The 23,590-nt window shown below is 33.9% G+C and overlaps 1 protein-coding gene and 1 long non-coding RNA gene across 3 annotated transcripts in view; one reads left to right on the top strand and one right to left on the bottom strand.

Moving 5' to 3' along the window:
* The window catches only part of LOC105422682 (uncharacterized), a 64,398-nt gene extending 50,078 nt beyond the window's left edge, over positions 1–14,320 (bottom strand). The window contains exon 1 of the long non-coding RNA XR_016141131.1: positions 12,671–14,320. This is a non-coding gene — a long non-coding RNA (uncharacterized LOC105422682). The remainder of the gene's footprint in view (positions 1–12,670) is intronic.
* Positions 14,321–15,854: 1,534 nt separating this feature from the next.
* On the top strand, positions 15,855–23,548 carry Rop (Syntaxin-binding protein Rop). Of its 2 annotated transcripts, none has more exons than XM_011646939.2 (11): positions 15,855–16,002; positions 18,415–18,711; positions 19,316–19,419; positions 20,271–20,419; positions 20,552–20,767; positions 20,855–20,953; positions 21,045–21,252; positions 21,338–21,586; positions 21,708–21,895; positions 21,972–22,126; positions 22,220–23,548. In XM_011646939.2, exons 1-11 carry the CDS (start codon positions 15,975–15,977, stop codon positions 22,279–22,281), a joined length of 1,755 nt encoding a protein of 584 aa, XP_011645241.2. In that variant the 5' UTR covers positions 15,855–15,974; the 3' UTR covers positions 22,282–23,548. The 2 variants fall into 2 exon arrangements, with proteins under 2 accessions (XP_011645241.2, XP_011645240.2); XM_011646938.3 differs by lacking the exon at positions 19,316–19,419 and adding an exon at positions 19,763–19,866 and having other exon boundaries at positions 15,856–16,002.
* Positions 23,549–23,590: the final 42 nt, after the last annotated feature.

Raw genomic sequence — 23,590 nt, 5'->3', positions numbered from 1 at the left:
CACACAATCTCGCGCTATTATTCTATATTCTATTATTTATATTGCGAAAGAAAAACTACTTTACTTTGTGGGAAGCGTTTTTAATATAAAATATTGGTCCTTATCTCGGCGTGACAAATTTTTCTCGTAATAAAACAAGAATTGAATTTATCACGAAGATTGCAAACGCGTAGCACGCGAGTTAGTGTCTACATGAGATAAGCTTCCACGTAGGTAAATCGAAATGTAAGTGAAGTATGAAACGTAAATATACAGAACGCAAGAAAAGTCCTAATTTCACTCCGGAAAAACTCTCACGAAATCACACTCGATAAATCAAGTTTCAAACTTGATACACCCATGTGCTATAAAAACTTGTGGTAAGAAGAGAAAGCTAGCGGAAATCCTGCGATCGAATTGAACGAAATTATCGCGTAAAAAAAAAAAAAAAAAAAAAAAAACCGTGATAGAAAAACGATTGACGTTGAGAGAAAAGATTTTAAATGAAAGAGTCCGTAATAGCACGACTGGCAGTTTTATAGGCGATCATAATGCCGAGTTTATATCTAGGTATTCTGCGAGTGCGCGCGCCCAAGAGTGGATGGATCGTAAAGGGACTGGTGGATAAATCACGATGGGATGCCCTATTCCGCCGCTGGTCGTATAGAGACAGAGGCGGACACGTGGGAGATTAAGCGGGACATTAAAAATATAAGGCGCGCGCGGTGGCGCGGAAAGATGCAAAGTGCGATTAAAAAGGGCAGCGGCGGCGCGGCAAAGGCGGACGCAGTTCGCGTTATTATCGCGAGATTGCAAAGGTTATGCTGCGTTATACCATAAGAAAAAAAAGTCCAAATGACTGGTGAGCTCCTTCTGGCTTTACCGTAACATCGATATTTTTCATTACTTTCCTTCGAAAGTATTAGTATATATATATATATATATATATATATATATATATATATGTTCTAAAACTGTAATTTATGTATTACAGAGAATGATATATAATCGTACAGATTAATGTGGATCGTGTTGGTTTTTTTTTTTTTTTTTTTTTTTTTTTCCTAAGAAGAAAGAGATTTCCTTTTTCGCAATATATTGCGAAACAATATATGTTACAAAGAAATAGTGATATTAATAACGTTCGCAAGCAATGAATTAAATAATTCTTCACAATAATTTTTCTTAAATTATTATAAAAATTTAAAAATATCTTTCAAACATATTTGACTGTTTTATGAAAAAGAGACAGGAAGAGGCAGAGAGAGGTGAGAGCTCGATTTATGATCGAACACTACATATTGGATTCTGTTCGCACGTGAACATCACGGAAATGTATCCAAGCTACATTAAACATGGTACAATCTTGTTTGAATGATAAACATTGTGTTATGTTCCGTTCGGATATGGAATTATATAGTACAGTAGTGATCGTAACGCATTAGAATATTATTACAATATTATTTACAAACCAAAAAATATTATTTGTCTTTAATTATGATAATAATAATAGAATTGATAAATATTAGTAATAATGGAATATTTAGTTTTTGAAAAAAATATGATTAAAATTTTCAATTATTCTTATCTATGAAAATTATGATATTTAAAATTTGAAGTAATCTTTAATTCCAAATAACCGTTTTTCCCTACAACTATAATTAAGACTTGTAGAAAATGTATAGTTCAATTTAAAAATAATAAATCACGAAAAATACATAAATAATACAATTGTGTAACTGTATAATGTGTAACGCATAATAATAGAAATAAGCATATAATCCGTATAATTGTTCATCAGAAACCACTTACTGACGTACATACAATTTACTCACTCTACTATTATTCACAAGGAAAATTGTCTGAGAATCTCATATATACATAAGAGGATAGATCTTTCTAATATACAACGGACAGATACGCCGACCAATTTTATCATGGCGATTCGTCAAACGCGGCATATTCAATTAATTTCTTGTCGCCATGTTCCGCATATCCGTGCGTGTACTCGAGTCGTTAATTAACTTTAACACCGTCTCTATATCCCATACGTCGTGTCTCCCGTATCGGGATGCAAAGTAGCCATTAGCCGCATCTATTCTCCGCCTTCATTAGGCAATAAACTCGAATAATTATCACTACTACATGCCGCGCACCGTTTCTCTTTTTCTTTTTAATATTGCGTCGTGCAAAACTCAAAAAACACCTCAAGATGTCCGAGATGTAAAAAAACGATAAAAATGCCAAAGTCATTATTATTATTACTGTAAAAAATGTAACTATGTTATCGTTACAATTAAAAAAAAAAAAGTAACGCCTATTAGTAGTTCGTTATTAAAAAAAAAAATAACTGTAATAACGGCGTTACAAGTAACATGTTACTTCCAACCATGGTGTGCAGTTACATGCGCGTGTGTTAAACGTTTATTTCTTTCTGGCGTGACAAATGCGCCAAACGTGACCAATTATTGAATTGCCGTCTTCTTTTAACCTCAGGCTTGTATTTTCCTCGTCTTATCCATCGCTTTTCACATTCTTTCTTTAATGATTCCATATGGTACCTTTCGATCACGATAACTCACACTACCCCTCACACTAACCCTTTCATTTCTGGAAATTTCATGATACGTGTATTTCAACTGTAAACAAATGTGACATTGACATTTTTCTCCCAAGAAAACCCATTGGTAGGTACACATAAAAAAATTGATGATATTGATAATATTGATAACATAAAAAATTTAATAAACATAAGTTATTAAAATTCGACGAATCATGGTGTTGAATTGAATATTTGTTAAAATATATTTTTTTTAAAAATAAAGAGAACATTTTTTTAATTGTTTACACAATATAATTTATTTTAACAAATATGCAAACATTTTTCATTTTTTTAATAAAAGTTGGTTGAACTAAAATTGTGACAACGTAAAATTCTTTTTCTTTACGAAAGGTAAATTATAACTCAACATTTCCATTTATTGCACGTGTGTGTACAAACTTATACTAGATTTTATCCTAGCGAATGCGCGAAACGTGACCGTTACAAACGTCGTTTGCGCATGAAACGCGATCCCGCCGCAAGTTCGGCCTCATCAATCTGCCGATCTCATCCCGCGATCTGTCCGTATCCTTTTACATCATCTTATGGCTCTGCGAGGAAACATTTTGATAGACGAACCATAAACGTAAGATACGTAAATCGTTTGCCGATAAATAAAAAAGCGAACTTAAGACAAGTTTACACTATGAAAAATGGAGAAAAGTGAATTGTATAATAATAAATCATATTTTTTGACGTATATCTTACATGTAACAAAATTATCGCCGTTACAAAGAATGAGAATTAAATTGACATATATTTATAGTGTACATGAATAAATATAAAAACTTAGGAAGGAAAATAAATGAAATTATATATATAATTTCACCCATTGGTTTTAGCGAATCGACTGGAGTAAAAAAAATCGGAAATAAAGCGATTAATTAGCAAAAGAATAGTAATTAATTTTTATGTAAGTTGCATTCGATTGTGTTTAAATGACTGCCAGTTCAAGAGATGTGATTTTCTCTCCCACCATTACTCCCTTTGTTGCTCTATTTTCGCCTCAAATGAATCACGATTTACCTCGCATTCTCACGCCGTCTATCTCTTTGCCTCGTCGTGAACGAATAGTATTTATCTACGGGCATAATAACCGGCGAATATTGTTTAGCTCTCGTACGTCTCGTGCATGGTGCGTGTACCTGAGATGCTGTCGATTTGCATAACGCGTTCTCGTAAATCATTGAACGCCTTGGCGTAACGTTCCCGTGTAAACGACGTGTCGGACACGCGCGCACCAAAAGGTGAGATGCATTAGAGATATATGTCTATCGTTAGGTTAATGGACGATAGAGATGGAATGCAGCATTTTTCAACGTTCCACAGAAAGAGTGCTATAGGACACATTCCTCACTACTTATGACCTGCGGGTCGTTATGCACGAACGTTCTTTCTATATTCTACATTTCTCATTCAAAATTAGAATATTTTCATAAATGTGTATAAAATATAATTTATATAAATATAAAATAAAAGTCAAATATACAAACTTTACTTGTAATAATTTTTTTTATTATTTCCTTGTTCCTCTCTGTCTCTCTCCCTCTCCCCCCTCCCCCCACACACACACACGCGCGCGCGCGCGCGCGTGTGTGTGTGTATTGAAAGTATCAATGCAAAAAACAATATACTATATATTTTTATACACAGACATAAAAATATAAATATTTGTTTGCAAACAATAAATATATCATAAAGTTTATTTTTCTTTTAATTTATCAATGGAACAAAAATAATATTAGTGAGACGAATATGTAGGAACAAAAGAGAGAGAGAGAGAGAGAGAGAGAGAGAGAGAGAGAGAAATCGATATAAAATATACATATTTTTATTATCGAAATTGGCCCAGACCTTGGATACCGTGATACTGTTCCATATTAAATCGGATTTGACAGATTTTACCAGCGCTGCTGCAGCGCTATTAACTGGCGTAACAATACAATGCTTTCAGCGAATAGATAACGAGTGTTTCGTGTAAATAGTGGAATGAATGCGAGAATCAAGCTTGCGTAGAATTAAACTCGCATATTAAGTTCCCGAACGAGCAAATTGCCGGAGGGAGGAACATTTATTCTCATTTCACTTCGATATCAGGGCCGCAATTTAATCGGGATTCTAATTGTAAGTGCGAGTTCTTCTGAAAGTATAAATGATATTATATAATAAGACGGAGGACATGAAATGTCCCTTCAATGTCAGTTTGAATCTGGCTGTAGTCAACTTTCGTGGCGTGAGCAACTTTACCGTGGCCATTGCGAATCTATGAGGTAATGTCAATAGAAGCGGGTAACTTCTCGAAAAACTTTATATATTCTTCGGCAAGAATACTAGGTCTGCTTCGTAGTGAATAAACGGAAACTTGAATTTCTAGAAGTTTATTCTCTTCCAAGGCCCATGCATGCGTGCCTGTATACATGAATGCCGGAATACAATCTCGCGCATTGATATTTTAATCGTTCTGTTTCCGACTTTGTGAGTCAAGGACTCGTTAATACGATAATCCGAAACTGTTATAAATATAAATCGTATTTATAACTTTATTGAATATTGAATATTGTAAAATAAAAATACGTCATGGAACTGTAAACTTTTCTTATATTTATACATTATCATTATTATTATTACTATTATTCATATTGATAAATATATAACGTATTGCAAGAGGATATTCAATGAATCATGCATACATATCCAGTAATTCAATAGTAATCAATGATGTTAATGATCATATTTCTCGTAATAAAGACATACGCATACCATTTGTAAATAATAAAATCATAAAAATAATCATAAATAATAATAATCATAAATTCACGTTTGCTTTCGCAACTTCGTCCCTGTCAACCGTACCTTGTTGGCTCGATTCCATCTCTCCTGCTTATATGTCTATAAGACGAATAATTAAACCGTAACCTTAAAACTCTTTTGAAGAATTTTGCGAAGTCTGTCAATACTATCGTAATTTCTGCACAAAATGTCCCAACATGTCTGCTCTTATCTAACGCTAGTGTTTGCATTTTAAATCTTACTTAGGAATATTCTCAATATAAATATTACCAAATGGCTAATATTAAAATATTTTAAAATTTAATATTATAAATGTCAAATTTATATATTTTTAATATTTCATAAAATAATATAAAAAACAAAATTAAAATTCATGAAGTCTAGTCAGTAAAGTTGTTATCGGAATCGAAAGATAATAAGATATAATAAAAGAGATAATAAATATTGTATTTGTCCCATATAGTAACTCTGTTATAATTTTCTTGAATTATAACCCCTTTTCAAATAGATAAAATCCAATAGATTATCTTTAACTTGAATATCGAGGCGCTACCAGTTGGATCTTTAAATATTTACTATGATCTGACTGAAGTGCATTGCGAATGACGACCAATCTAGATAGATGAACGTGTTCCGATTTGTGCATCAATGCACTCAGGCGTTTGCAGAGAAGGTCACGTCTCTCATTACGGGCTAATGATTCGATATTAAGTCCCATGTTTGCTCCTACTGCGGCGGAAGCGAAGGGAGAATTCGATATCTCCTATTTGCCATTCGATCTCCAAGTTTCCCAACAGAGAGGGTAGAGAAGCTCAACAAACACGAGATCTATATGAAACCCGCAATCGCTAGCCTCGCATTTGTAAAGTTTCTTTGCCAAAAAAAAAATGATTTTGCATAATTGTAGAAATAATGAAACTGCGGCAATATTTGAATATCAAGTAATAAAATCCGACAGATGAAATGAAGAAAATAAAAAGAATATTTCTTAAATTAATGCATTTCTTAAATTATATCATTCTTTTGGCTTAATCTCAATACATTCTATACTTTTTTCTTAAATTTTTTACGATATTATAGGATAAAATTTAGGCTGAAGAATTTCGTCGACCATGTAGATTTTCCATAAAGATCGTGTAAAAGGACCACCTATGAAGACGACGTGCCAATTTCCGCATCAATCATCTGTCGTAAGGATGAGGCTGAAGAGAGTTTGAAGATCTGGCGCCAACGAACCTGCGTCAATATTTATTATTTGTGCATCGCTCTGACGCGAGAAAATGCGAAAAGACATGTTATATGACCTAACAATCTGCTATAAATTTGTTTATAATAATTCCTATTCCAGAAATTCGGGAAATATCTAGTATTTGCAAAATATATTTGCAAAAATTAAAAATACGAATAAACAAACATATAAGCGCATATTGATTCCTTTGGTATAACTGTGTCAATTTAAATGTATCTCTCCTAGAACGTGAAATTCTTATCGACATTTAATCCGACCTTTCAATTAATTAAACTGGTATAAAACGAGTTTAGAATAGTATGAGAAAGTAATTTCTACCGATCCTTGCAAACTGGTAATACAATTATTCACATATTGGATTATATTTATTATGTTAAACCCAGCAGTATTTCAAAATATTACATATAGCCGTTTCTAACGACCAGATTATTATCATTATAATTGCATTGCCCTATATTGCGTGAAACGAAATATTTTTACGATAGTGCGAATGCGTGAAAATATTTATTTCGCACTTTGCAGTATAATTGCGTGTAAAATTATGTATATATAGATATTTTAATATAACGTTAAATATACATATACGTATTTAAATATTCTATTTCTCGAACTTGAAATCAATATTCGTCCGAAGAATAATAATAACATAAAATATGCCATATAGTAGAAGCGATATTTGAAAAAATGCTTTTCAAAATTAAGCTTACGTCTCGAGATACTATCTGACATAAATAAATAATATTGGTTGGTTGAAAAAAATTGAAAACAGGCAGAAAGAAAGGAAGAGAAGGAAGGATGCACGGCGAAGGCAGAGCTCGTATCTCAACACTCGGAATGCCATGAACTCGGGTTCAAGCTTTACGAGCACGCTTACAGCTGGGTGCGCGCCGCGATATCGATTACTGGGAAACACTAGTGCAATTACACAATGAAGTAGTAATGGCAATATCACTGATAAACCTGATCGCGCAGTATCGTGGTGGACGGAAACCCGCATACGATACGTATGAACTTCGGTCAAACGGGAGCCGCGGAATCGTTGTACGAGAGAATCCTACGATAAATCAATTATTTACGCACTCCGCTGGGAGAATATGCACAAACGCCGGTACATAATGTACATAAATATGAAATAAATCGCGTCTGGGGAAATATTACATACGGATATTTAACCCATCGGTTTTACTACACTAATTTATTGTTATATGTCATGGGGGAAGAAAAAAAATTGAATGCTATATCTTTCGTTTAAATTTTTTGATAAGATTCTATCTCAGAATGTGATAAGAAGTAGAAAAAAATATAATTTTCAATATGAGAATCGATTATCTGACAAACCGTTCGTAGTAATAAACTATATTATTTTATATATTACGTAATGTAAGATAATCGTATTATAATCGATATGTAAGATAATCGTAAAATTGCAACAAGAAATGAAATAATATAATGTTTTATCAAATTATAATTTTTATTAAATGTACAATGCGCAAGCGTTCTAAAAAGTTAATTGTTCTTTATATTAAGCTCGATCTTGATTGATTTCTAATAGATATATTGGAATTTTTATTAATGACAACATGTAAGAGCATCTGCATTTCGATCTGCACATTCAAGAAACTTTCAAATTTTCTTACCAAATAAGGATTACTGAGATCATCCTGACATTTATTATCACCTGCTATTACTTTTCTTATTTAAATTACATAACAAGTGATTGTCATCAACGGAATTTAATTTCGCTAATTCCAGGAATGGTCAGGGATGCTTTTATAAATCAAAAGTGATAATAAAAACATTTGCATAACCAAAAAAGGTTAACCTAAAAAGGAGCATCAAAATATAAATATCTGTTAACAAGTCAGCAATTTCTTTAAAAAGTTTCTTCAAAGTTATTGTTTGTCATTGGTGTTGTCAACTCCTTCAATAAAAGTATTTTATCGCGAAGTCAACGCTGCGTCATACGTGTAATTTACATGTTTAAGCATTGGTTGGAGAAAGTAGGTTTAATATTGCACGTCCTTGCTATAGTGATGATTAAAAGATCTTAAACAATAAGATATATATATTTTTCAAATAAAAATAAAAATAATGCACATTTGTAAAATTATTTTTCGGCAGGTTTTCAAAATATATATTACGGAAAAGTCAAGTTCGCTTTGAAAGTTGAATAAAACGAGTTACAATCACTCCCCCCTCTCCTTCACCCTTCTCTTCGCTCTCACAACTCCACATGATTTATTCATGCAGATCACACGCGAAAGGAGCGGCAGGTTACCTGCCCGCGCGGACAGTAACCTGCGGCTTACGTTATAACACGTTGCCTTTCGTCACGTGCCGCGGAAATGCTCTCTCTATTATTTCCGGAAGGGTACGGGGGGGGGGGGAGGCATGAAATACGACCGAACTATTGGGAAGCCGATCGTTCGAACCTAACCAGCTCATGCACCCTGTCGACCAAAAGAGCAAAAATTATACCTGCTTCTCTTCGCAAATTCTTAGAATATTATACTGTACGCTTAGAATTTGTAAAATTCTAAGCTGACCTGATAAGAGAAAAGAAATTTTTCTTCTTTGCTTAATAAATATACCAAAAGACATTTCTTTCTTATTCCTTTACTAGTTCATATAATTTCATTTCATCAATATTATTACATATTATATTATATTATATTTATTACATTTATTATTTCGTATTATTATTAAATGTATATTACGTTATTATTACGTTATTAAAATTAATATTTTAAATAGTATATAATCAAGTCTAAATTTCTAAATAATAAAAAAATGAAAAGTTGATTGTTTGAATACAATGCGCATATAATAGTTAAAAGAGAAAAGTTTCCCAGCCGTCTTGTAAATTAAAAAGAGTAAAACGAAAGAAGTGTCTTGGCGAGACTACCTCGGTAAAGACAAGGATATTCGCGCGACAGACCGTGAATGGCGGATGTGTACAAATTCATGATACAGGGAACGTCCATTCAGGGGCAGGGGCAAAGACAAAAGGCCTCTGCAATGGAGATGGCGATCAAATGGGAATGTTTTCATTTCGATGCAAATGCGCGCGCGACGCTTCAAGAGCGAAAAAAGATATAACGATCGACAGGGACGTTTTGCCGATACTTGACGATACACGCAATGCAGATTGTAAACGAAGACAAGCCGGGAAATTAAAATATTCCCCCGAGTGTCCAGATAATCGCAAATGATCGGCAGGAAATAAGGATGTTGCGACTCAAGTATGAATAAATTACGGGGAAAATGCAAACAGTAAAATGTATAAAATAAAATATATATATATATATATATATATATATATATATGCTATTAATATATATAAATAACTATATTATTATATTGAGATTTTTACAGCATAAACAAGAAAATACTAATTATAACTTACATATAAACTAATTAATAATTTATATACATGTATAATCAAACGCTAAATGTATTAATATTACATAAATAAGCATTAAAAAATAAAAGTTTTTATGAAATATATATATTCTTAAACTTAAAATTAAAACTGAAGTAGAATCAATTCAGTAGTAGAATATACAATTCGAATAAAAATAAAAACTCGAATAAAAATTCAGATTTTAATTTGCATTCTAGAATTTCAAAAAATATCAAGATCAACTAATTCACATCAATTTCATCAGCACAATCTGCATTGTGAAAAAAGTAAATTTAAATAACAAATGTAAGAATTACGATTATGATTTATGACGGAAATGTATATATTTCTGTTATAATATGTACAATTTCTATACTTGTTCATGTAATTTTACGTATTTTTTTTACGAAGTGTAAATTTTTCTAGTCTCAGCATTTTCCAATAATCGTGCTGTCTAAGCTACGAATTTCAAGGGTCAATCTGTAAAAATGTCATCGGGACGTTTAATGGATGTCGGGTCCTTTATTCGATATCGATAGCAAAAAGACGCAAGCGACCAGACTGAGGGTTTTTCTTCAGTCAGCCAAAGAATCGATAGGCATCGCATACGATGTGTCGGATGGTTCGTAAAAAAATCGAAATCCCCCCAATTTTACACGAGATCCGCTATAAAAAGCACGAGATCGTTAAACCCGACGACGTAAGAAATCCCCTCGAATCCACATGAGAGTTGCTACGAAAAGAAATGTCACTCTAGCCTTATTTTTCTTTTTTTTTTCCTTCGCGAACTTGGTACACGTTGACGCGATAGTCTCGGCGAGAAAGCGAGAGAAATGCACAAAAAAAAAAAAAAGAAAAGGAAAGAGAGAGTATCGAATCTAGTGAGAAATATGCGGAGGAGATATTAAAAAAGACTATCACATAACATCAGATACTTCAGCACTATTTATTACATTTTCTTCCTGGATTACGTAAATGATTACGAACGAACGTTAAGATCCAAGAAATGGAATAAAAAAGCATTTAACGCTTTTAAATTATTCACAACAATCGCGCGGTACTTGGAAGAATTAGCGACGAGCTAGGAACTCTATTTACGACGATAAAGGAAAAAAAAAGAGGAAAACGCGACGGCAGTTAATCAAGACCTTGCGCGAATTGTCTTCGACATAAAATTCTTTTTTAATGCTCTTAATTCTTTTTCCCGCAGCGAGGAATGAAAAGCTTTCTAACTTTGCAGTTTTCATTTGTCGACTGAATGAGAGAATATTTTTATCAGACGTAACATATTAAGTTATAATCCAACAAACACATATCGAAAGAACATATATATTATCTCTCTAAAAAACAACGCTGTAGTGTAAAAACAAACGCGTTTTCGCTGGCAATAATTAAATTTTATTGAAACACACAATGACTGTTCTAAAAACGCGAAATACTGAGTATTTCAAGCTTCGTTCGATACGGATAAAGCTTTATCGAATTCACTTGTGTGATGTCGCAGATATTTTTATAATTGATAACCGCCAAACTCATCATATTTGCTTCACTCTCAATATGCTGATAATTTGCAGGACGAAAAATGTTAATGACCGGGCGGCAATAAAAGTAACAGAAATATATACTCGAATCATTTAATTTTAAATAATCGCTCAGATAATAAAAAAAAAAAAAAACAGAAGTAAAACGTTACATTTTGATTTAAACTTTCCTCACAAAGACAAACATCTTCAATATCCGAAATGATCATTTATATAATTTGTATATATATATATATTATATATGAGACGTTAAGATTTCCATACTGTTATCAATTGTTATCAGTTTCATCAGTTAATTCAGTTTGGATGGACACCTTAATTAATATACATTTAATGTTACATTCCGACTCCGTCCAGTCTACGGCCCGTTCGATCGAATGCAAAACGCATAATGGATATCAAATAGTCCGGTCTTCTCCATCACGTAACGATTTAACGTTTGTCATTATGCAACAAGGCACGTGTAGTTCGCGTGATGTCGAAACCAACGGAATAGCATTCCGGTTACATCGCGCGCGTGCATTTGAGAGATTAAACGCGGACGACAATGCGAAGCATCGAAGCCCCCACATGGACGAACGACTCTTCGCACATTGGCCTTTTCGAAAGACTCCGATTCGGAGTTTAAATCAAATATGTACTTCGCGGAACGGGGAGCTCGCACGTGGGGTGCAAAACCCGTTACGATTTAAATCCCGCTACGCGACCTGAACGCGTGTTCCCCGAATATGCAAAGCGACGTCTCTTCCCGGTAATCTGTCGCGATTTCCGAAGCATCGCGTGCTTTCAAAAATCATCGATCAACTGACACGTTTCAAAGACACTCATATTAATGGAGCCTAGATTAAACGATACTAAAGACTAATGGGTTTATTCAAAGGAATGATGATACTCCAATTCCGGCGGACGCAATTATTGCCATTTTTTTATTTAAACAAGGCGAGCTATCGCCTATATTTCGAACGAGACGTCATCGAACTTCAACCGTCGTCCGTCGCTATGGCCGAGTCATTCGGGATTTCAATTTCGCCGCACCGCCGCGCTGAACGTCCTTCGGATCACTCACTCGCGACTTGTAAACAATAAACAGTTGCGTGTGCACTTACCGCAAACGTTGAGCCAGCCCTCGACGCGGCAGGGATACTCCAGCTTCATCTTCCTGCCTTGTGTGCAGATCGCGTGAAAAATATCCAGGTCGCGATGACGCTTCTCCTCTCCTTCCCGGCACGACAGGTCAGGCACATAAACCTCCCTCTCCCCCGTCCGATTATCACTGGGAAACGACACCGCCGAGCGATACTGCCGCGGCACACATTCTTCCACGGCGCGGTTACGCAGCGAACACGCGACCCTACTCCTCCCTCCCTCCCTCCCTCCCTCCCTCCCTCCCTCCTCGCTCTCTCTCTCTTTCTCTCTTTCTCTCTTTCTCTCTCTCGTCACGCGTTCGCGACACGAGGGTGACACGCGGGGTCGCGGATATGCGAATCGAACGTAAGTACGACGAGGTATCAATGACCCCCGTGGCGAGCGGATTTCGCAAAAAGGGAGAGCCGCACGGACGCGCGAGAGGAGACCCGGCGGTTAGTATATATGCGAAAACAACGAAGATACACTTTGCGAGAAAGCACACTCTCTCTCCTCACTTCTGGGCGCGCGCGCGCGCAACAAAGCGAAACACACACGACGGCGAACAAATCCGAACTGAGGCAGCGAGTGAGCGGCGCACAGCCGGCACGGCTGGCTCGTGTCCTCGCGGTGCGCCGAGAAGCTCCCGTCAGTCTCTCCCTCCTTCTTCCACTTTCTCCCTCTCTCTCTCTCTCTCTCTCTCTCTCTCTCTCTCTCTCTCTGTCTTTCTCCCCTCTCGCCTTCTCCTTCTCGCTCCCTCGCTCTCATTTCCCACCCGCGCTGGTCGTTCTCTCTCTCTCTCTCTCTCTCTCTCTCTCTCTCTCTCTCTCTCTCTCTCTCTCGCTCGCTCCTTTCGCTCTCGTTGTCAGGTGACCGACCCGCTCTCGTTGCCCCGCTCACTTCATGTCTCTCACGCGCACGTTGCGCGTAATCGCCGCCGGCCGGTGTCACTCGAACAAATCGGCCACTTTGATCCCGATGCCTCGATACCGCGCGACGCCGTCATCTCTCCGCGTCGCGGTTCAATATTCGCGATCAGCTATGGGAATACACACGCCGATTAGAGACCTCGCTCGAAGCAAGGCCTTAACGGCCTAAAGAATGACTGCCTTGTAATTTAAAGATAATGTATTATATGTATAATTAAAGGAATTCAGCTCGTATTAGCTCACAAATAGAAGAAATGTAGAAGAAAGGTCAAATAAACGAATAAATAAAATGTTTAATTAGCACGAATAATAAGTGACGGAACGTTTCGTCTTAACTTAGTCATCATCTGCCGTCAATATAAAAAATGAAATTAATAATGATGAATAAAAAATGAATTAATAATAAATTAAGAAAGAATAAGAATTATTGGATAAAAAATGATTAAACAAAGAATCAATCATATAATAATAAATCACATCAAAAGTCAAATGCATGAACAATGTTTAATGCTCCAAATTTTTTCGTCTTAAATAATACGCGATAACTATTTTATACCTTATTTTACAATTTTAGTGGTAATCATAGTCAGTTTTTATATTTAAAATTGTCTTACATGGAAAAATTTTGCTGGTAAGAAATTTAATCAAATACAGATCTAAAAATAATTTTGCTGGATTTTGAAAATTATTATGTATGTTATTTGCTTCGAAGATCAATAATTTTTGCAATATTATTGCTATGTTTAAGCTACATAATAATTTTCCTACATAATAATTTTAATAATTCGACAAAATTATTTTCAGATTTGGCCAGATTTTTAGATTTGCCAGCAAAATTATTCTTTCTTTTGTATAATAAACGAAATATTTGCCTTAAACCAAGCAATCATTCTGTTTGTGCTTGATGACATACCGCTATATAACAACAAAAATATTACTAATAATTTTAAATATATATAACAAATATTATCATGTTATCATCTTATAATAAACATTATCTTGAAATTAAGTTAATTATTCTACTAATTTAGGTCCTTTTGCTTAAGAAATCAATAAGACAAAGTCATTGTAATTGATACTTTGGGCGACATTAAATAATTATAATACTTAAATAAATTGAAAATGCTTCTCGAATGGACATAATACCACGTGACATGTCTATTGCAAAACTAATGATTAATGTTTATTCCAATGTAAATTAATTTTTCCTATCAATGTAAATTAATTTTTAATTAATATCGGTTTAATTTATTTTTTATCTTTTTCTAATTCTTTTAATTAAAAAAGAATAGAAAGTAAGTTAAACTGAAATCAAGTTAGAAAGACGAAGAAAATTAATCTACATCAGCAAAGATGAATGTAAATAATTTTATTTGAATTTTCTCATCGATGAACTAGACCGATTGATAATATTTAAATTTTTATTGGACATAATTTTTTTGCACGTATTTAATAATTGCAAACACACGTATTTCATAAATATCACGTGCAAAGACAAGCTTATTGAAGTTGAATTTTTCTCAATCGAAAGAAACACAGGCTTAAATTCATCAATTATCGCGCGTTAATATTCGTAATATTCCGCGACTGCGCATAAGACGCAATAACGAAATTTTCACGCCCTTATAAAATAATATTAGATTATTAAATAGATATGTGTTTATTCACATGTACATACACAGATATTTAGTGAAAATTTTAGGGATCCGAAAATAATAAAGGAATATCTAAAAAGCGTGCCACGAAACATCTGAATCGTCTATATTAAGAGCAGCAGTGTACTGGCTCTGTCTCGAATTGATAATTCAAGAAACAGAATGATATTCGGATCTAGAACAGATATCTAGAACAGATCGTGATATTGCAAAAAGAAGTGTCGCAACTACCGATGAAACGTAAAGTTGGAATCTTATCTGCATTTTCCGTTTCTCGCGATTTTAACGAGCGTAAATTCTCAAATCTTCCGCATAAAATCGCTTGGTTATTGGACAATCGCCGAATTTTTTTGACTCCATCCCGCTTTGTAACGGCGATTCCGTGATGTTTTACGCGGACGGTATTCAAAATAAAAAATACATATACCTTACGTTCTCTTAAGCGTGAGAAAGAGGAAGATGGGGTGAGAGCGAGGCAGAGGGAGGGCAAGAAAATGCGCGTGAAAAAGTGCGGCTAATCGGAACGGATCGCTAATAATACACAAGGCAGAGGCGCGGCCGTATCGCGCAGGCGCCGATCGAAGCGGACACTCGGCCAACTTCGCGCTACAGCGCGAGAATCGCCGCCGCGCTGCGCCGCGCCGTGGTGTCACGGTGCACGTCGCCATCTGGTGAACGGGCTGCTAGTCAGTCCTGTCAAAATGGCGCTCAAGGCACAAGTCGGTCAAAGTGAGTAGCGTAAAAAAAGCGTTAATTTTGTGCGGCATTAGGATCTATTTGTAAACATCGTTACACGACATCGTCGGATGACTCGCGCGATGTCTCGCTTACATCGATCTCGCGCCTACCAATCTCGCAATCGCGGCGAAAGATCAATTTCACGATTGGGCGTACGCACTCCCTCGATGATTTCATCGGAAACGGCTGAGCGACGGAGAAACGTCAAACGCCGAGCAAAAACACAATCGAGGAAAATATCCGATCTTTGTCGCGAAGATTTGATTCTCGCAAATAACACCGGCGAATTCGGCGTCGGCGAATTCGATTCTTGTCACAATTATGGAAGGAATATATCTTATGTTACTCGTTGCGTATTGATTATCGCGTCCAAACACGGAAATCAGTTCGACTCGATAGCAGAACTTTTTATCGAAATTATCATCGATTTACAACCACCAGTATGCAAATTTTAGTCCTGACATGTATTCGAATGAATATCGAAGTGTAAATGTGAAAAGTACGGGCACTTGTCTTCGCGAATATTTTCATATCACTGATTATTTATAAGATCAATTGATGTTATGAATGAATTAAAAAAGCTTATTTTATTTATCTTGGTTTCGTGCCTTTCTCATCATGCTCATCTTATTAAAAATTCGAATTTGAAACGCTCATTTAGCGTAAGCATTGTACGTTGTTTTTCCAATCATTCGATTTCGACGACATATTTTTCTCGAAATAACTTGCTTTTAAGTACAATTCAATGACGTCAGTTCCGAGACATTTTATTTAAAGGTCGCAAAAATAACCCATGTTTTATTCACTATCGCGTTTCCCATATGGTTGCGAAATTATATATGTATATCAATATATACAACATAACTATGACGTCATTTTGCATGTCATACTTATGTCTTAATTTCTTAAAAAATATGAATCAACATTAATATCAAAGTAAAATAAATTCCTTCTTGTTCCATTATCTTACAAATTTATATTGAAGGAAATTGTTTAATAGATATATAGAAAGAATATTATTGAATTATTTCCTTATCTATCTAACAATTGTTTCAGAAACTAATTAAAATTATTTAATTTTTATGAGAAATTTTTATTACTCTTTTAAGTCTGACGAAAAAGTCTCTTTTGCTTTTTTATGTTGAAGATTATGAAGTTTTTCTTTCTCAATTAAGAATTAAGAAAGACTTTTACGCATGTTTTGTAGCTGATTTTTCTGAAAATCGAAAAACCGGGGTTTGCAGCTCACTGATACGTACCTGCACGCAGTGACGTCATCTCTCGTAAAACGATCAATATATGTTAGAGAACATCAAAGGATTTCTTAGTCCGTCAGCGTTGTTAATTATCAATCACGGCGCTGTCAATGACTCATGTCAAGTTAATTGTACTTGCTCATTAATAGTACAATTAATTTCCCTTGATTCAAATTTTCTCTTAACGATTTCTTGAAGAAACTAAATGAAAGAAAAATCATGAATTTATCTCTGATTTTTCAAAACATTTTTTAAACGTAGTCTAATTAAATTATTTAATTAAAACATTTTGACAAGGTAAAAGTCGATATTGTAACATTTTTCTGCACGAAGATATTTTCTCTTTTTTTCGAATTATATATTTTAGTTTATATTATTTAGGTCATAAATAGAAACACGCAATACATATATTCTATGCGGAAAATATAATTACTAAATATTGATTTCTATTCCGTTACAAACGGCGTGATATAAATATTATATACTGCAGAGAAAAAAATATCACGTTTTCCGCAATTCTGTTGAAATAATTTTTATAAGCAAAAAAGTCGCTTATAAAAATTATTAATTAAAATTTCGTATTTTATCTTTAATACAAAACATAATATTAATAAAAATATAAATATTTTTAAATTACTTTAAATACATAATATATAATATAATTTTAAATATAAAAACGGTTTACAGATTGACGAAGTGATTTAACATCAGAAATTATATAAAACAGATTTATTCTATCAGGACTGAATCTTGATATTTAATAATTATTTTTTGAATTTATATGTATATAAAGATGAAAGAAATCTTGTCTTTACTATCAATTATGTATATTTATTTTTAACCGTTATTTTTTAACAGGTTTACAACATAGCTAGACAAAGTCAGAATTATATATTTCTGCTAATATCTCGATAATTAATTATTTATGTAGAGAATTTTTATTCTAATATCGAATAAAAATTCTCTATAGAATAGATCTGCGAAAAATATGGTTATATTAATAATTACTTTAATTGCTTTGTTCTTGAGGTGTATTGTAAATTGTATTATTTTACTTCTCTTCGAACGGGAGGAGAAAAAAAGAATATAATATAAATTCATAATTTTTTTCAGAATTTATCATTTTTGATAATTAATTCCTTTGCAGAGATTATGAATGAGGTGATCAAGCAAAAGAAGAAGCCAACAGGTGGGGTAGAATGGCGGATCTTGGTGGTGGATCAACTTGCTATGAGGATGGTATCCGCCTGTTGCAAGATGCACGATATCAGCGCTCAGGGTATCACCCTGGTAGAGGATATCAATAAGAAGCGTGAACCTCTGCCGACGATGGAGGCTATTTACCTTATCACGCCTTGTAATTTGTCGGTGCAAAAATTGATCGACGACTTCAGTAATCCAACAAGAACCACTTACAAAGTCGCCCACGTATACTTCACGGAAGGTACTTGTCAAAGTTAATCCTATACTCCGTCAGAGGTACTCTCCTCCTTCAATCTAAACGATCCAATGTTTTTTTTTTCCGTAGAATTTTATGCAATTTTATAGAGTATCTATCAAATTAGAAAATTCATAGAAGAAATATAGACCTTTTTTAAAAGCTTTTCTAATAAATTTATACGATTATTGATTGTAATTTAATGTACAAATTATCTCGATTTAGCCTAAAATTAATTTTTACTCAAATTTGAAATTCTCAGATTTTTTTAATCGTATTTGTAAAATAATTTTAATACTTAAATTTTTATTTTTATATATTTTAAATATATAATTATATAATTAAGCATCTACTTAATGTTTTGTGCTAAAATGATTATTTGAAATTTATTGAATTAAACCTATTCCTACTCTGATCCCCACAGCAGGTCTTCATGCGAATGTAACCGATCGTCCAAATTCAGCATAATAATACGGATCTCATTCATTCTCATTAAATATAAGCTAATAAACTGACCGATGTTTTGAGAAGAACAATCGTATAAGATTAAACGGTTCGATTTTTTTTTTAATTTCTCGTGATTCGACATACTCAGTATATCTCTTTGCAGCGTGCCCTGACGAGTTGTTCAAAGAATTGTGTCACTCGCTGGTAGCTAAGCACATAAAGACACTAAAAGAGATCAACATCGCTTTCATACCGTATGAAGAACAGGTAAAGCAAAGAACACTATACAAAGAAAAATGTTTGAGCGTTTCGTCCTTCGTGGTGATGGGCATACACATCTATACACATAGACACATACACGCGCAGGACATGTATAACACATTATAAAACAATTATTCATCACGCGTTCTATGTTCTTCTCGGCTATACTTCTCGGCCTTTAATCACATGAATTTAATCGCACGGGTCATCCGGATGTCAATCGGGTTGATATTTAATATTATGTTATCCTTTCATCCGATTTGTCCAGTCCATCCCGTGCCTTTCACATGATTCATGAACAAGCACATACTAATAATCAGAATGCATTCATGCTTGCACTCGATGGCAGTATGCCCGGAGGAGCTGTTCAATGAACTCTGCAAGTCTCTTGCCGCTAAAAAGATCAAAACCCTCAAAGAGATCAACATCGCATTCTTGCCGTACGAATCGCAGGTGACGATTAAGCAGACGAAAATAATAGACGCTAGCTGTAGCTCTAGAGCGCGAAAATTTGCCTTCAATCTTCGAGTATTCACGAGCTTAGAGATTTCTCTCGCTTTTTCCGGACGTTTTTCCGGTCGGTTTTACTTTTAGATTGCAAAAGACTAGGAGGCGATAAACTTCCTGTTGAGAAAAATTTTCTTCGCACCATTTTTCCTTCCGACTCAAAAGTATACGTTGTACATGTTTGTAATGTGATCACGAATCGAATTATTTGTACCCGATTTTATTACTTTCAAAGTTATCGATTGGCATGCTTTTTTATTTTGCTTTAAATGTAAAACTTTCTTATTAGATTTGCATTTTTTTTTATTGTATATGAAAATATTGCAAAACTGAATCTGCCATTTTCTTAGGTGTTCTCATTGGATTCGCGTGAAACCTTCGCTTGCTTTTACGATCCTTCTTTCTTCAAAGAGAGATCAGCTAATATGGAGCGGATTGCCGAACAAATTGCGACACTCTGCGCCACTCTTGGGGAATATCCATCAGTTAGATATCGCAGGTAATTTCAATTTTTACATGCGATTTAAATATATTAATTCATTATTTCTCTGTGCTTGCTAAAAATTGAAATTATATAATTTTTGATAATTTTCAAGATTATTAATGTTATTATTATTAATATATATTATAGTGACTTTGACCGCAATGTTGAACTCGCTCAATTGGTGCAGCAGAAATTAGATGCATACAAAGCTGATGAACCAACAATGGGAGAAGGGCCTGAAAAAGCACGTTCTCAATTATTGATTTTAGATAGGGGATTTGATTGCGTCTCACCTCTGTTGCACGAACTCACATTGCAAGCCATGGCGTATGATTTACTCGATATTGACAACGATGTCTACAGGTAAGTAAAGTTTGAGATTATAAATTTAAAATATATTTATTATATAAATTTTTTTAAAATGAGAGTTTATCATGTAATATTAAACAGGTTTGAGGCAACAGCAGGTCAAGAAAAAGAAGTATTGTTGGATGAAAATGATGATTTATGGGTAGAACTTAGGCATCAGCATATTGCCGTAGTGTCTCAGTACGTATAAATTTAAAATTTTGCGAGATTAATAATCAAAGATTAATAATCATGAAAAATATATATTATAACGGTAAAACATATTTTTCAGGAACGTGACTAAAAATTTGAAAAAGTTTACAGAATCAAAAAGAATGCCACAAGGTGATAAGCAGAGTATGCGAGATTTGTCGCAGATGATCAAAAAGATGCCGCAATATCAAAAAGAACTGAGCAAATATGCCACGCATTTACAATTAGCCGAAGATTGCATGAAGCGTTATCAAGGAAATGTAGATAAACTTTGTAAAGTGGAGCAAGTATGTAATGCCATAATCATTATCCAAAAATCTAATTGGGAAGAAGTATTTTTTAATTACCTATACTTGTGATTGTGTATTCTAGGACTTAGCTATGGGTACTGATGCTGAAGGCGAACGTATCAAAGATCACATGAGAAATATCACACCAATTTTACTTGACCAGACTGTAAATCATTTAGATAAATTACGCATTATAGCTTTATATGTTATCAGCAAAAACGGCATCACAGATGAGAATCTTAATCGTTTGGTTCATCACGCCCAAATATCTGTTGACGATAAACAAACTATTGTCAATATGGCAAATCTTGGCATTAATGTTGTTGTAGATGTAAGTTAAATGTTTATAAATTATACTTTATACATCAAAAAGCTTTTTGGTAATATTTAAAGCTGTAATTTAATTTTATTTAATTTTATTATTGGCAACATACACTGTTTTATCTCTACAGAGTAATCGCAAAAAGTTATACACAGTACCACGTAAAGAAAGAATTACAGAGCAAACTTACCAAATGAGCCGTTGGACTCCAGTAATCAAAGATGTTATGGAAGATTCTATCGAGGATAAACTTGATTCCAAACATTTTCCATTCCTTGCTGGACGTACAGCCAGTTCAGGATATCATGCGCCAACTAGGTATATAGTAATAACAACTTTTCTTTGCATAAATTTGTTGTCATTTTGTTTCTAAAAATAGTAAATGATTTTGTAGTGCACGATATGGACACTGGCACAAAGATAAAGGTCAACAAACCATCAAAAATGTTCCTCGCTTGATCGTCTTCGTAGTTGGTGGAGTATGCTTTTCTGAAATACGATGTGCATATGAAGTTACGAATGCATTAAAAAATTGGGAAGTTATAATTGGTAAGCAATCTCAATATTCAACTTCTATTTGAATTTTTAATTAAAATACAATTAAAGACTTATTATTTTTTATCATGAATTTGTGTATTGTAGGTTCATCTCATATAATTACACCGAAGTCATTCCTGAGCGACTTGAGTAAACTGCACATCTAAATTATTACATAACTAATAGAAGAGATAACATTCCCGAACTCCTATTTGCCATTAGCTTCAAATTCCATCAGTACTACCAGTTATGAAGTCATAAATGATCTCGAATGTGAAATTAGAATAAATAACGAATACAAAGTCAATTCTTTAAGTGAGAGCGCCTCGTTCTGGGCAAAAATGTCAAGCGAGTATCCCGTAATATAGTTGCCAGCTGTATAACAATGAAAGTATTCGTGTATTAATCGAGCACGAAGAGTCTTGATCAGACCCAGTTATCAAGTGCCTGCGCGAATACATTAATCATCGGAGATCGTACGAAATACTTTGGCAATACTGATGTAAATTGCACGAAGCTGCATAATAGTATTGAGCCTTTTGGTGGTATTACATATATCGAGGTAATCGAGCCTCTAGTGAAGCCCTAGAGATATATTCATGCGCGTTATAAAGTTCTTTGTCGATAATAAAGAAGGAAATTTGAAGAAGATCTAAATGTATTGTAGAGAAGGATCGTAATATTCCTGTATATTTTTTGTTATTAATATTTTGTTATCTTTCTCTCGTTGAAACTTACTGTATTCGAATTGACATTTTAAATATACAATTGTCTTTGTTCACCAAACATATCTGTAAAAACAGATAGACATCAAATTTCATCGTAATTCACTTTATTCTCTTCAACTCTATTATCAATGTAACAGCGATACAAAGTTATTTATTCAATATTATTGAATTTACTTATTAATGATATTGAATGTAAAATAAAACCGCTAGATGTATATTGTCCGGCAGATGTATATTGTTCTTCCTTTATTAATTTATTTATCTGTAGTTTCAGCAAAACACTCTTCAATTAACAAATTGCCAATGCAGATGCTACATTTAATGTAATTCATAAGTATATAACATATTCACGATATATAATGCTCTCTGACAAATTCGATTAGTAACTATTTACTTCCGTTGAATGTAATACAGATGCAATTATATAATATATCAATGTAAATGTATGTGTATCGCAAGATCTTTCGCAATTCGTTCTATGATTGTGAAGCGTTTTCTCTCGATCAGAAGCTTGCACCTATCGACGAATAAGATGATGATAATTAATAATTATTCAATATAATGTCAATGTTGCGATCTACTAGTGGAGAGATTATTACAAAGTTAAATGTTATTTATAGTTAAGTATATCCTGTTATATATGTATGTATGTAGATTATAGTCTGAGCAGAAATGTTCTACTCATAAAGGCCTACGATGCGCTCTATTCTTGAGTCTTCTTTTAATTATCTATGCCACATCTACACAA

The sequence above is a fragment of the Pogonomyrmex barbatus genome, unplaced genomic scaffold (genome assembly GCF_055798465.1).
Source record: "Pogonomyrmex barbatus isolate J1 unplaced genomic scaffold, ASM5579846v1 scaffold8, whole genome shotgun sequence".
NCBI lineage: Eukaryota > Metazoa > Arthropoda > Insecta > Hymenoptera > Formicidae > Pogonomyrmex > Pogonomyrmex barbatus.
This window is presented reverse-complemented; position numbering and strand designations above follow the sequence as displayed.